Here is a 14,070-nt window from a genome sequence, read left to right as displayed (position 1 = left end):
CTTTGAGGCGATTTTGAAGAGGGTTTCGAGGGCTTTAATCAGGTATGGATTCTTGGACTTAGAATACGATTTTATGGTGTAAAAACATGGATTTAGACTGAATAATCAAGGAATCAAAGGTCAAAAATGGTGGTTTAGGGTTTGAACTTAAGAGAGTTTAAAATAGGGGTTTGAGGGGTCAATTGGACTCCGATTTTGGTAAATTTGATATGTACGGACTCGTGGCGAGACGAGGAATCCGGTGATGTAAATTTCGTAATTTTTCGAGAAGTGTGCCCGGGGCTCGGGTTTTGCCAACTTCGTGATTTTTGATATTTTTTGAGTCTTTTCGATTGGGTTATGATTGATTAGCCTATTGTGACGTATTCCTTGTGGTTTTGGTTAGATTCGACGCGCGTGGAGGTAGGTTGGAGGGGCAAAGGCGTCGCGGGCTAGAGATTTCACCGGTTCGAGGTGAGTAATGATTTTGAATGACGTCCCGAGGGTTTGAAAACCCTGGATTTGCACAACGTGGTGCTATGTTAAGGTGAGACACGCGTTCCATGACGAGCGCGGGGTCATTTACTATTGGGGACTGTGACTTGGTCCAGTCCGGATAATATTCTACCGCGTATTAGCAATGACTTGTTGTTTTCACTATGATTTGGGCTTATTGCCATATTTGGGGCTTGTTGCCGACTGTTTGAACTCTTTATGAACTATCATCACTGTTTTCCTCACTGTTTGAAATATTATTTGAACTCAGTCCATGTGATTTACACTGTTTTCTTGAACTCAGCCATATTTACTCAAACTTGGAGTTTTAAACTGATATTTGAACTATTCTTTGAGCTGAGTATTATTGCTTTATTGTTGCCCGAGGGGCTGTTGACTATATCTGGACTGATTGAGGCCGAGGGCCTTATGTGAGGGCATGATGAGTGAGGTGAGGAGGCTTTCAGGCCTCGTATTGATACTGTTCAGGCTTTCAGGCCTTGTTGATAGCGCTTGGGCTGTAGGAGCCCCTCCGAAGTCTGCACACCCACAGTAAGCGCGGGTACCCATTTAGAATTGGACAGTGGTAACAATGACATTGTCACACGTGTTTTGGTCAGGTAACAATGACTGATCAGTCAGGTAACAATGGCTGACCAGTGGTAACAATGGCACTGAAACACGCGTTGGGTCAGGTAACAATGGCTGACCAGTCAGGTAACCAGTGGTAACAATGGCACTGAAACACGCGTTGGGTCAGGTAACAATGGCTGACCGGTCAGGTAACAATGACAGACCATACTTGAACATACTTGTTTTATTAATTGTTTTCAAAGAGAATTCCTCGCTATGTTTCACTGGTTCCTACTGTTTACTTGATTTTACTGTTTGAGTTAGCATTATTTGTGCCTGTGTGGGATTTTATATTCTCAGCCGTTATTCATTGTTATTGCTCACTGGGTTGGAGTACTCACTTTACTCCCTGCACCTCGCGTGCAGATGCAGGTATTGTTTCACCCGGTAGTGGGTTTTGAGCTGGTTGAAGGTATTGCTATCGTAGCTGAGCAGAGTGACCGCCGGCGTTCGCGGCACCGGATTACTCCCTTTGGTTCTAAATTTTATTCCGCATATTATTGGCCTTGTAGTTGTATTTAGACTTCTCTAGATGCTCGTGACTTGTGACACCCCGGTCGGGTTGTGTTGGGTTGTAAATACTGATTATTATTGTCGTTAAGCTGTATTAACTAATTATTTATGTTTAATAATTGTTAAAGAGACGATTTGGGGTAGCTGGCTGGCCTTGTCTTCACGAGAGGCGTCATCACGACCGGGTTGGAAATTGGGTCGTGACACCACATGACCATGATAGTAAGGTGTATAAGGTGTGTTAAAAGTAAGTAGTATTTCAAATAATTTGAGATAACTCTTAATTATGTGGGTAATTAGTTAATTATTAAACTAATAGGGATTACCAAGTTAATTAAGAAGTTGAGGGATAATTAATTAAAATCTTTTGTATAAGCCTTGAACCCCAACGTGGCAGCAAGACATAGTCAATCAAATGACTCTTTATTCACAAAGCAAAGTGGCAAAGTTAGATGAATTTTTGTGGCCAAGTCTTACTAAGTGGGGTCCACAATCAAATATTAAAAGAAACCTCTCTAATTCATTATTGAATCTCTACAAAATTCAAAGAAAGCTTCAGCAAAGTCATTCACAAAAGATGAGAAGTTAGCAATGTGATTTTGCTACAAAAATCATACGAGACTACGTAATATAATAGCAACGGGATTTGCAATTTTAAGGGAGTGCGGTACAATCGTTATCAAGAATATCATACGGATTCCCCTATTTTGATTTACCGTTACGTGTTTGGTCGCAATTAACGTGTGTTAGAGGGATTGTCAAGAGAATCGGTTCAGGTATGTTAAAGCTATCCCTTCTTTCCTTTTGGCATGATCTATACGATACAAACAAAATGAGCAATTGCACAACTTTCATAAATGACTCTATTCATAGAAATATTAGAGGTGCCTTCATGTGTCTTATTATTATACCTTCTATTCATGGGTCTCAGAAAATACATAAGTAGAAAAAGTTTAGTTCATTATATTAATCAGATGTATAATGGTCTTATGACACTCCGAAAGATTTTCTTGACGTACTTCTCATGCATTGCATTCATTTATACATATACATTGACCCATGATCAGATGGCATTATATACGCGTATATAAGTATATGTGTGTGTTGTGTGTAAATGTGATATGAGAAAAGGTTATGGCGTTATATACGCACCACCACCTGATCAGCTGGTATACGTTGATGATTTTGCCCACAGTGGCCGAGATGATATGATGGGATGCCATCAGAGGCTTGATGATGTTATGAACACATGTACCTATGCATGACATGACATTCATATGCATATGCATGACACTATAAGTATTTCATGAGTTACAGAGTTATCCAGACTTACAGGTTGAGTCATTTACTCCGTGTTTCTTCCATGTCTTTAATATACTTATTTATGTGCCTTACATACTCGGTACATTATTCGTACTGACGTTCTTTTGCTGGAGACGCTGCATTCATGCCTGCAGGTATAGACAATCAGTTTGACGAGCCCTCATAGTAGACGAGGTTAGCATTCAAGGAAGGATCAGTAAGACTCCACTTCATTCGGAGTGCAGCCGAGTCTATGAGTCATCCTGTCCCATTTGATGTCAAATACTCTTTGAGGCTTTGTAAACAGAGGTTCATTTTGTACAGCATGTTAGAGGCCTTGATTGCCCATATATATTCATGTTTTAAGAAAGATGGTTCATTGATACAGTGTTTTCCCACTTATAATTATACATTAAGAGTTGTGGCCATGTTGGCCCAGTTATCAATGATAGTAAGATAAGAAAGATATGTTACATTGGTACTCGGTTGAGTAAGGTACCGGGTGCCCGTCGCGGCCCTTCGGTTTGGGTCGTGACAGCTGGTGTGTGGTATGAAAACGGATCTACATAAGTTGCTAATAGTGGACCTTGACCCTCATTCGAGGACGAATGATCTTAAGTGGGTGTTGTTAAATATTGTTTATAGTACCAAATCGAAAACCAAACCGACTATAGGAGTAGCTATTTCAAATTTATTATTACACCTATATATATGTATATTTTTATACCAAGTTTTAAAATTTAATGGTAAATGTTAATAATTTGCACTTTTAGTATAGTTCTTTACCTTTACATTCTAGTTTGATTGATAGTTTTCTTTTGTCAAGTGTAAGAATCCATTTTGTGTTAAAAATAATATATTTTTAATTGAGTCCTTAAATTGTTCATCACTATTTGATTCAATTATCATCAATATATCTCGGTAAATAATAGATTTCTCAAAGGGCAATTGATTTGATAGTGTTACGTTGAAAACGTGGTCACCGGAATATGTGTTTGGTAGTGTATGTCTTATATTTAAGAAAAAACCGACAAATAACCAAGAAAAACAAAAAACCGACAAAACCCGACATAAACCGAATCGAGAAAAATTGAAAAACCGACTTAATTGGTTTGGTCTAGTTCTAATATTTGAAAAACCGACTAACTTGATTTGATTTATTTTAACGGAAAAATCGATCCAAACCAAACCATGAACACCCCTAAGAGCTACCTGTCACGGGTACGTATTGTTTCATGAAAATGGACGAGGAACAAAAACTACTCATTGTATGCGAATTTTCTACCCTTTTTTTCTTAAAAGGCTTGGCAATTTTAATCCTTTTCTATTCTCATATTTAAATTGTTTACATATTAACTACAACAGCTAAATATAACGAGGAAAGAGTAACCATAGGAAAGGAGGGGGAAAAAAGATAAAAATACGAGAAAAGCTCACTTTATACTCATTAAATCCAGACTATTTACCTTTAAATACCTAAATTTAAACTATTTATTTTTCCTATCTATGCAAGCAAGACTATTTACCCGGCCTACAACTATTTGCCTTCGCATTTGAAGTACAGAATGTTAAAACATCTCACTTCATTTTTGCAAGCTTACTTGGTAGTGGACTTAAATGGATCTACTTCTCCTCTGTCAGATCGATCTTCATTAAGAGGGTTAACCCAAGATATTGCCCTACCTCCTCTTCTTATGATTTTTATTTGTGTATGAACACCCACCATTGTTGAGCTTGAACCTCCAAAATTTAAAATTTTATTTTGAAGATTTATTGTTTGATTAGATATGGGTGCTATAAAATATTGCTTATAGTATCTTCGAGTAGCTTCCCAAATCTAAATTTGTATGTGTATTTGAATATCCACCATTGTTGGCCTTCTGGAAGTTCATACTGAAACTTGATAGCATTTGGAGCTGATTTGAGGTGATTGGGATCGAAATTTTCAGCTGAAAATCGAAGAAGAACACAGCTACCCAATAGTATACTGCTACGGTATACAATATGCTGTAGGAATATATAGTTATACTGCAACAGTATACTATTATATTTTACAATATTCTGCAACGTATATTGCAATAATCGAAGAAGAACAGAGTTACCTAACAGTATACCGCTATAGTATACAATATACTATAGGAGTATATAGTTATACTGCAACAGTATACTATTATAGAATACAATATATTGTTAAAGTATTCTGTAATAATATGCAATATACTGTAACAGGATGTTGTAATAGTATACAATATACTATAATAGTATATTTATTACCCGTAAATTCACTTGCCTTTTCCTTTTTAATTTGCTTTAAGCTTTTACCCAGCGTGGGGCAAATTGAAAATGCAAAAAAAAAATATTATAGTATGCTATATAACGTAACGGTATACTCTTACAATTAGACCCTTTTAGAATTTTTTAAAATTTTTATTGACAATTGATATTATTTCCGTTTAATAATTGAATAAAAAAAAATTTTAACTCTTTGCGTACAATTGTATACCCTGTTGGTATAGCAATGTACTATACTGATATCATATATTAGTTAACAATTTTTGGTTGTATTAGCTACATTTAATTGGTACACAATTTGATTTTTCTTTAGTAATAGTATAAAAAAAAAGAATAATAAAAAACAATGAAAACAGTAAATGAAATTAGATTATGAAGAGAAAAAGAATATAAAAAAAAAGAATTTAAATGAAATTAGAAAAGGAAAAAAGAAAAAAATAAGAAGAAAACGAGAAAAAAGTAAAGGAGAAAAGAAAAAAGAAGAAGAAGAAAAGAAGCATAGAAATAAAAAAGAATTGGAGAATAAAGAAAAAATTCCACAAAAACTACTATGGGTAAGAAATGTAATTAGTTTATGAGTAAAAAAATAAATGGGTAGACAAGGATAAATGGTTTTGTTTTTGTGGGTAACTGTGTCATTCTCCCGGAAGAGAAAATCTTACTTTATACCCATTAAGCCCAAACTATTTACCCTTAAATACCCAAACCTAAACTATTTACTTTTTCTACCTATGCAACCAAGACTATTTACCCGGCCCACAGCTATTTGCCTTCGCATTTGAACTACAGAATGTTAAAACATCTGACTTCATTTTTGCAAGCTTACTTGGTAGTGTACTTAAATGGATCTACTTCTCCTCTGTCAGATCGATCTTCATTAAGAGGGTCAACCCATGTTATTGCTCTACCTCATCTTCCTATGATTTTTATGTGTGTATGAAGACTCACCATTGTTGAGCTTGAAGCTCCAGAATTAGAAATATTATTTGAAGATTTATTGTTTGATTCGATGTGGGTGCTATAAAATATTGCTTATAGTATCTTCGAGTAAGCTTCCCAGATCTAAATTTTTATGTGTATTTGAATATCCACCATTGTTGGGCTTGAAGCTCAATTTTATTTTTGAAGATTTCTTGTTTGATTCAAAGTGGGTGCTGTTAAATATTGCTTATAGTACCTTCTGGAAGTTCATACTGAAACTTGATAGCATTTGGAGCTGATTTGAGGTGATTGGGATCGAAATTTTCAGCTGAAAATCGAAGAAGAACATAGCTACCCAATAGTATACCGCTATGGTATACAATATGCTGTAGGAGTATATAGCTATCCTGCAACAGTATACTATTATAGTTTACAATATACTGCAACGGTATATTGTAATAATTGAAGAAGAACACAGTTACCTAACAGTATACCGCTATATTATACAATATACTATAGGAGTATATAGTTATACTGCAACAATATACTATTATAGTATACAATATATTGTTATAGTATTCTGTAATAATAAGTAATATACTGTAGCAGGATGCTGTAATAGTATACAATATACTATAATAGTATACTTATTACCCGTAAATTCACTTGCCTTTTCCTTTTTAATTTGCTTTAAGCTTTTACCCAGCGCGAGGGGCAAAGTGAAAATTCAAAACTTTTTTTCGCTTTGATTTATTCTATGACTTGAATTCCAAGACTTCTGACTTCTGCAAAATATTAATATACCATTGGAGGACCTTGAAGCTTTGAAACTCATAAATTGGGTTTGTTGAGTTTGTGGTTATTTTGAAACTCAAAACAAGAATTTTTTTTAACTCTTTGTGTACAATTGTATACCCTGTTGGAATAGCTATATATTATACTGGTATCATATGTTAGTTAATATTTTTTTTAGGTTGTATTTAGCTTACATTTAATTGACACACAATTTGATTTTTCTTAGTANAGATTATGAAGAGAAAAAGAATATAAAAAAAAAGAAGTTAAATAAAATTAGAAAAGGAAAAAAGAAAAAAATAAGAAGAAAACGAGAAAAAAGAAATGGAGAAAAGAAAAAAAAAAGAAGAAGAAAAGAAGCATAGAAAAAAAAAAGAATTGGAGAATAAAGAAAAATTTCACAAAAACTACTATGGATAGGAAATGTAATTGGTTTATAGGTAAAAAAATAAATGGGTAGACAAGGATAAATAGTTTTGTTTTTGTGGGTAACTGTGTCATTCTCCTATTTTAAAATCCAACCCCCTCCCCTCGAGCACACCACAACCCTACCCCACCCCCAGAAGAAACAAAAAGCAGAAGATAAATTAACAAGTATACTTTGACAATGAAATAAGCAAACGCCAAAAATTTCTTCTTAAAAAAGTTCTTTCTAATTTATTTCATCTTTGTAATTCATCTGCATTAATTATTTTCTGCTTTTTTTTATGGGTTAAACTCCTAATAGCTGAAGCATATTCTTCAGCAAGATACAACTGAAGCAACCGAAATAGCTCTAATCATAAATGTAACCCAGATTTAAAATCCCAAAGAAACATTCCATTTGATATATACCAAAGTAATGAATTAGTTTAATGAAAGTAAATATAATTAACTTAAAAAGCTTGAGCAGAAAATTCAAAGCTAAAAAAATAAAAATAAAATTAGTGGAGCGGAGCAGGGCGGGTGTAGTTACGGGGCGGGTGAATGCGGGTGAACATGCTAGGCGGGGCGGGTGAAAATTTGTGGGTTAAAACAGAACTCGCCCCGCCCCCGTCCCGCCCCATTGCCACCCCTACCCAGACATAGGTCTGAGATAACATCATGAGTGTTGTTTGAGTGTCACTTCATACTCGTAGCCATTTTCATCTGAACCCAACCGGTTCAACTGATGCTTGAAGACTTGTCCATTAAAGTGAGGCAACATCATGAGTGAACTCCTAACACTAAGAGAAGTCAAAGGAGAAAGGTAGTTAGAAATGCTGAACTGTTACCAACCAGTCCTCTTCATGAAAAGAGAGACAAGTCTACCCATTCAAATTGCAGCATGACTAGCAATTCATCTCCCTGGAGAAGACAATCATCTTCACCATTCAGAATACATGAGTGTGAGCATGAAGCAGATAAAGTTCTCGAGTAAATTATCTACATTATGTTCGGTACTATTCACAAACATCCACCTTTTTTTATGTATCTATAAGACCATCATATACCATGCAACATCAATGCATCATAATAGTTTGCTCTTATCTTGTAAGAGAAATATAGGGTGTACCAAACAAGTACGCCACGAAACATACTTGAAATATAGGAAAAAAGAATAATCAATTGAAATCTGAAAGACAAAGATGAGGATAATTACACTAGAAATCACAGCATGTTCCACAACTCTTGCATCAAGACTATAAATTAGAAACATAACTAAAAATCTGCAAAGAACAAACTATAGTTTCAGAGTCCCTGATGAACCATACTCCATGTACAAGATAATCTCTCAAATGGTCCTTGCTTCCATCACTTCCAGGTAAGACAAGTATCATAAAAGCCAACTCGTCTGGTACCTGATCCTACTTCCCAGAGCTTGATTTCCATCCTGAAGCTTCATCCCCCTCATTGAATCCAGACTATTGTATCAGCGAATAGGGTGGTACTGTGTGATCCCTCGCTTCGGAGGCAACTTCCTCAAAATGAAAAGGACAAGCGAAGAAGGTAGTATTTCCGTCAACTGCAAAGAGTTGACAGAATTCTGGTCATCCTCAAAACATATACACAATTTTGTCTTCTTTCTGTGCACTTAATATTGTAAATAAAGGCCGAAAACCCAAATTTAGAATATCATGGGTTTAGATTTACATCAACTTTTACTTATGCAAGGACAAAGACACAAATAAATAGAAATAAATCAAGCTTTAATTTCAGTACACATACTCAACCTTCCTAAATTTATTGTTTCATCAAAATGCCGTAATTGGAGCCAGTTTTCAATTCAAGAAAACATTGACAAAAAAACCTAGATATCATCGCATAAACAAGAAACTCTCAACCCTAACCAACGAACTGTGGACGAAAAGAGGTGTTGAATGCCACAAGCTGGTGAATCATATCGGTTTTCCAATTAAGTCATGATTTGGAAACTATGCTTCGCCTATGTTGCACAGATCTCCAAAATGCTTCCGCACCGGGTCGGATCCTCCAAAAATACACTACTTTTGCGGGACCCGACACGCATCCAGCGAAATTTTCAGAGAGTTCGAGCAACATAGCTTTACGCAGGTTACCAGCTGCCAATATTAATCTTTTTCACTGGCACTTAAAAGAGCAATATGCACGCTGAAAGTACGTACCACTAAAGGTTTAGTGCTGTAGGAACTTACTAGGTAGTACACAAAATTCAAAATCGGATGGTCCAGGACATCGAGATCCGCAGCTTTATCAAATGCATTGAAACACAGCTGTGACGCACATGATAAGAGAAATAAGAGTTAACATGGGTCAAGTTGGTTTAATGCCCTTCTTAAACAACTTCAGTTGAAATCTTGGAAGTATAAGCTAAGACTAATTTACTACAACAACAATATTCAGAATATAAAAATACCATCTAAGGAGAATACACAGAGGTCAATCACATATCACAAAAATGATTGACTGCTTGCAGGGCTTTTTGTGGCGTCGTCCTAATTTAGCTGAGAATATCTTATTCGGCAGGAATATGTACTTACCATAATGCATCTAATGAGGAAGCATGTAAAGCATATTGTTGTCACATAGCCAACCTATAGATGCCAAAATACAGAAGCAGTTAAACGACAAAAAACTAGAAGAAAGGACAACTAATAATGAAAGACACACAGTACGACAGTAACATACCTCCTGTAGCTTCTTCTGTCTCCCTTTTGATTCTACAGGGAAACGCCGTAACATAAGGAAAAGCCTGGAAGGAAATGACGTAAGGTGAAGAAAAACTGTGAACATCAAATAGGTAATGAAACCATGACTACCCATTCTAACCTACTTTTCACGTACAAATTATATTAAAATGTGCATGTACCAAAAGGTGAAGGGACAAATTAAACGAACATATACTATCCACTTTAGGTAGCCTTCAAGGAGTGAACTAATATCAATATTTTATGATGTAAGTTACTAATCAAATTTTCAACTGCATATTTCAACATTAAATTGCAGGATATCTATTTGCACAAAACTAGCAAAGAAAAATAGAAGAAAAATTTTAGACCATTTAACAGATCAATAAGCTAAGACATGAAAACCAAAAAGAGAAAAGACAAATGCTCATGAAAGTATACAAAGGAATTATGGGAGTAAGTTCTTTATTTAAAATAAAATAAAAAGAATTTAGGGAGCAAGTCTGAACAAGTGGGATACAATATTACCATGTGCCTAATCCGAGTAGATGCCACAAAAGGTGTACGTGGCACTCTATGTACCCAGTCTACTTAAGGCAGTTGGGTTACATGTTCATGCAGATTCATCTCAGAGTCCAACAACAAGAACAACAACAAAACCATTATAGTCCCACAAGTGGGGTCTAGGGAGGGTAGTGTGTACGCACGCCTTATCCTTACCTTGAAGGTAGAGAGGATGTTTCTGATAGACCTCATCTCAGAGTCCAATAGAAGAAAAAAACCAACTTTACATGTTTTATGAGTGTTGCAGCTGTGAATGAATGATTATATTTTTCACTAGCCAGATTTGGGCTTTGGTTCTAAGATATCCCCATTTGTTACAGAACCCAGTGAACACTTGCTCTCACTACTAGAAACATTTAAAAAAAAAAAATTATTGAACCTAACCTACGTGAAGATCATGACGCCCATGACGATAACACAATCGTAAGAGATAGATGGATGCCTACCATAAATCCAACTCTAAATCCACCATACGCGGACCTAACTGGGTGTTATTCTCCTTTCACATCAACTCTTAATCTTGCCCATCTCTCACTAGCTCATCCTTATGAAATTATTCAAATGTTTGGCAACAGCAGGGAAGCACCATGGTGTATGACATAGCAATATGGACTGCTATGTATGAATGAGAACGACTGTATGTATTGCTGCAATCAGAGAATGAATGACATCTAATACCTGAAGCAGCTTATTATATAAATTACATTAAGTTCAGAAAAAGGCGATCCTTAAGGCTTAGCTCGGATTAATCTCAGGCTGGTTTAAAATCTATGAATTTGCAGGCTGGGTAAGCAGATCATAACTTATCCAAAAGACAACTTTGAGCAAGTAAACAACAATTACATAGCATAACAACAGAGGTTCTTAGAATTTAGAAAGTGAAAGTGGTAAAGGGTCTGTGTAGCCGTTAATCAGATATTCTTTTGATAAACATAGCGCCATTGTCTCACAAAGGACAGAAATAAATGCATGGCATATGATCGTCTGCTAGCACTAATGCTTCTAGATGTGTGGTCCCACCAATGCACTCATTCAGAGGTTAGATTAGATCACTGGTACGAGAAATTAGATCTTACCTTCCTCCATAAAGAAGAAACCCCAAGGCTGCAAATAGAGATACACCTGCAAAATAATGCGGGCCAGTACAAAAGAAAATGTGTCAGTGCAGACGCAATATATCTATGCAATAGAAAAACTATTAAATAAGGTAAAACCCAAAATGCAGACCTGCAAAGAACACCTTAGATAAGATGACAAGAGCTGGAATAGGTTTCCACCATATTATCAGCCATAATATAATCTGGAAATTTAATAAGAAAAAGGATAAATCAAGCAACAAACATCAACAAAGCATCTGTAGCTATGAAAGAAATTCAATTTCTCAGATACTGTTTCATGTAAAAACTCTATCACAGGACATAAGCTTGTCTGATGTCCAACTCTGGCACTTAGTAAATCACCAGACGCAGTATCCCTTCTTGATAAAGCATCTTCAAACTTAGAAATCCAGTCCTATTCATGTACTTCCATTTGGAACCAATACACCAAGACCTGAAGAACATTTATGTCAAAATTACTGGTGCTGTGTTTCTTTTCTTCCCTCTGATGTGACGAATTTGTATAATCACTGGCGCTTCTTTCCTTTTTACTTTGGGATGGGTGCATTTGGGGTTTGGCGGGTAGGGGAAAGTGTCGATCATGTCTTCCCTACCCCCAAAAGCAACATGAACACTTTTTTTTTGGATGAAGTAAGGTGTTTCATTAAAAAAAAGCATCAAGAAGATGCATAGTTACAGGAGGCCTAGTTACAAAAGGCAAAAACAAAAGAGAAGCTAGGCCCTATACAAAGTGTCAATCTAGGACAATAGTACTAACGACGTCCAAAAAATGACTAGTACTAATTACAGGGGACAGTTTTGTCCAGCAAAAAAGTTCAAGCAGGCTTTTTGCCTTGAGAGAGTGATTTGGAGTTGAGATGCAGCATGAATACACTTTTTGAGCTTGTACTGGACAAGAAAGTAGTTGAAGGCAAGCTGAAGGCAGGTCTTATTACTATCTGGTGCATGAGACGTGTTTAGATGGACGGAATTCAGTCAGCAAATATAAAACAAATAAATTCCAATGTCAGTGTACAACTTGCATGGATGCAACTACTAGGTCTATCAGCAGATAACGCAAATTAAGTAGGAGTAACAATTTAAAGTAAAACAAACAAATGCAACTAAGAATTCAAAAGAAAAACCTCTGTTAATTTTTAAAAATATTGAGAACATGAAAGACAGTCATTGTGACCCTACGGCTAGTGGTAAGAGCGCAACAAATGATGTCTGGGTTAGGCACATCCGTGGTTCGAACTCTGCCGCAGAAAAGAGCTTGGTATTGAAGTGGAGAAGGCTACAAACCGTGTTTCATTCCCTCGGATATTTCTCGCTTATCAAAAAAATGAAACGCGGTCCTTGTCTGTAAAACTAGTCAAGTTTTGGGAGAATAATTTCTAGGTTTAAAATTTTGCAAAATGTTAGGAGTTAATTTAACTCAATGCTCAAGCACCAATATTTTGCTGAGCACGCGTAGTGTAAGGACTAAATATCTACCTGAATGGCATACACCACTCCATTAATTGTGAAGAAACTAGGCCTAAGAGCGTCAGTAGATACAGCACGTGCCTGCAACAGGAAAGACATATATTAACCTTGAAAGTGACACAATCTGCAAAACATTGAGTTGAGAGATCACAGGCAAACCTGATAGTATATCTCAGCCCAGAATAATACTAGCAGAGCAAAAGTTGTGAAGAATGCAAGACTTGGCATATCAAGCAAGATGTGCTGGATAATCTACACAAACATAACCTACATAGTTACAAACTGAAAGGAAAGAAATATAAAATGGCAACCAGACACCTAATCTATGTCAGTGCCTAACCTCAGGGTTCAACTTCTGAACATCCCGGCGAAATGCAAAAACAAGCGAGCGAACTACCAACGGACAAAAACACGACTTCATTACTAAACCCAACAGGTCAAAGCAAACTAGCAAAGTGAAATGTGCCGGAAAAATCTTTTTTTTTCCCAAGTAGTATAAGCGGAGTACCGGACAGATCATTTGAAAAACAGCTTGTAATATTTTCAATCAGCATGTTTCCAACATAAATAATTATGAAAGAAGATACCAACCTCCATTCACCAAGAAATTAAGAAAGTGGAAAACTTTCTGAGTGGTCCATCCATACTCGGGAACTCTCATTTGAATCCGAATTAATTGCACCTGCAATTTGACAAAGTTAGAAACAACCAGAGTCACAGGTACATTAAAGCAATAATCTCAGGGACTATATCTATTTTAGAACACATATTAACCATATGATTACTTGATAAGCAAGAAGATATATATATATATATATATATATATATATATATATATATATATATATATATATATATATATATTT

The 14,070-nt window shown here is 35.8% G+C and overlaps 1 protein-coding gene across 3 annotated transcripts in view; it reads right to left on the bottom strand.

Annotated features, from left to right (window-relative positions):
• Positions 1-8,484: 8,484 nt before the first annotated feature.
• Positions 8,485-14,070, bottom strand: part of LOC109216236 (tobamovirus multiplication protein 3-like) — a 6,925-nt gene continuing 1,339 nt past the window's right edge. Inside the window, exons 2-11 of one of the 3 annotated variants that reach the window (XM_019380373.1) lie at positions 13,796-13,886; positions 13,545-13,597; positions 13,364-13,456; positions 13,214-13,285; positions 11,847-11,919; positions 11,696-11,741; positions 10,057-10,120; positions 9,909-9,962; positions 9,564-9,641; positions 8,485-8,914 (exon numbers count right to left, since the gene is read on the bottom strand). In XM_019380373.1, coding sequence (XP_019235918.1) covers positions 8,822-8,914; positions 9,564-9,641; positions 9,909-9,962; positions 10,057-10,120; positions 11,696-11,741; positions 11,847-11,919; positions 13,214-13,285; positions 13,364-13,456; positions 13,545-13,597; positions 13,796-13,886 — 717 coding nt within the window. In that variant the 3' untranslated portion in view covers positions 8,485-8,821. Of the gene's footprint in view, positions 8,915-8,996; positions 9,471-9,563; positions 9,642-9,908; positions 9,963-10,056; positions 10,121-11,695; positions 11,742-11,846; positions 11,920-13,213; positions 13,286-13,363; positions 13,457-13,544; positions 13,598-13,795; positions 13,887-14,070 lie in introns of those variants that run through there. The other 2 variants (XM_019380374.1, XM_019380375.1) reach the window with 2 other exon arrangements.

Source organism: Nicotiana attenuata, unplaced genomic scaffold (genome assembly GCF_001879085.1).
Source record: "Nicotiana attenuata strain UT unplaced genomic scaffold, NIATTr2, whole genome shotgun sequence".
Lineage (NCBI taxonomy): Eukaryota > Viridiplantae > Streptophyta > Magnoliopsida > Solanales > Solanaceae > Nicotiana > Nicotiana attenuata.
This window is presented reverse-complemented; position numbering and strand designations above follow the sequence as displayed.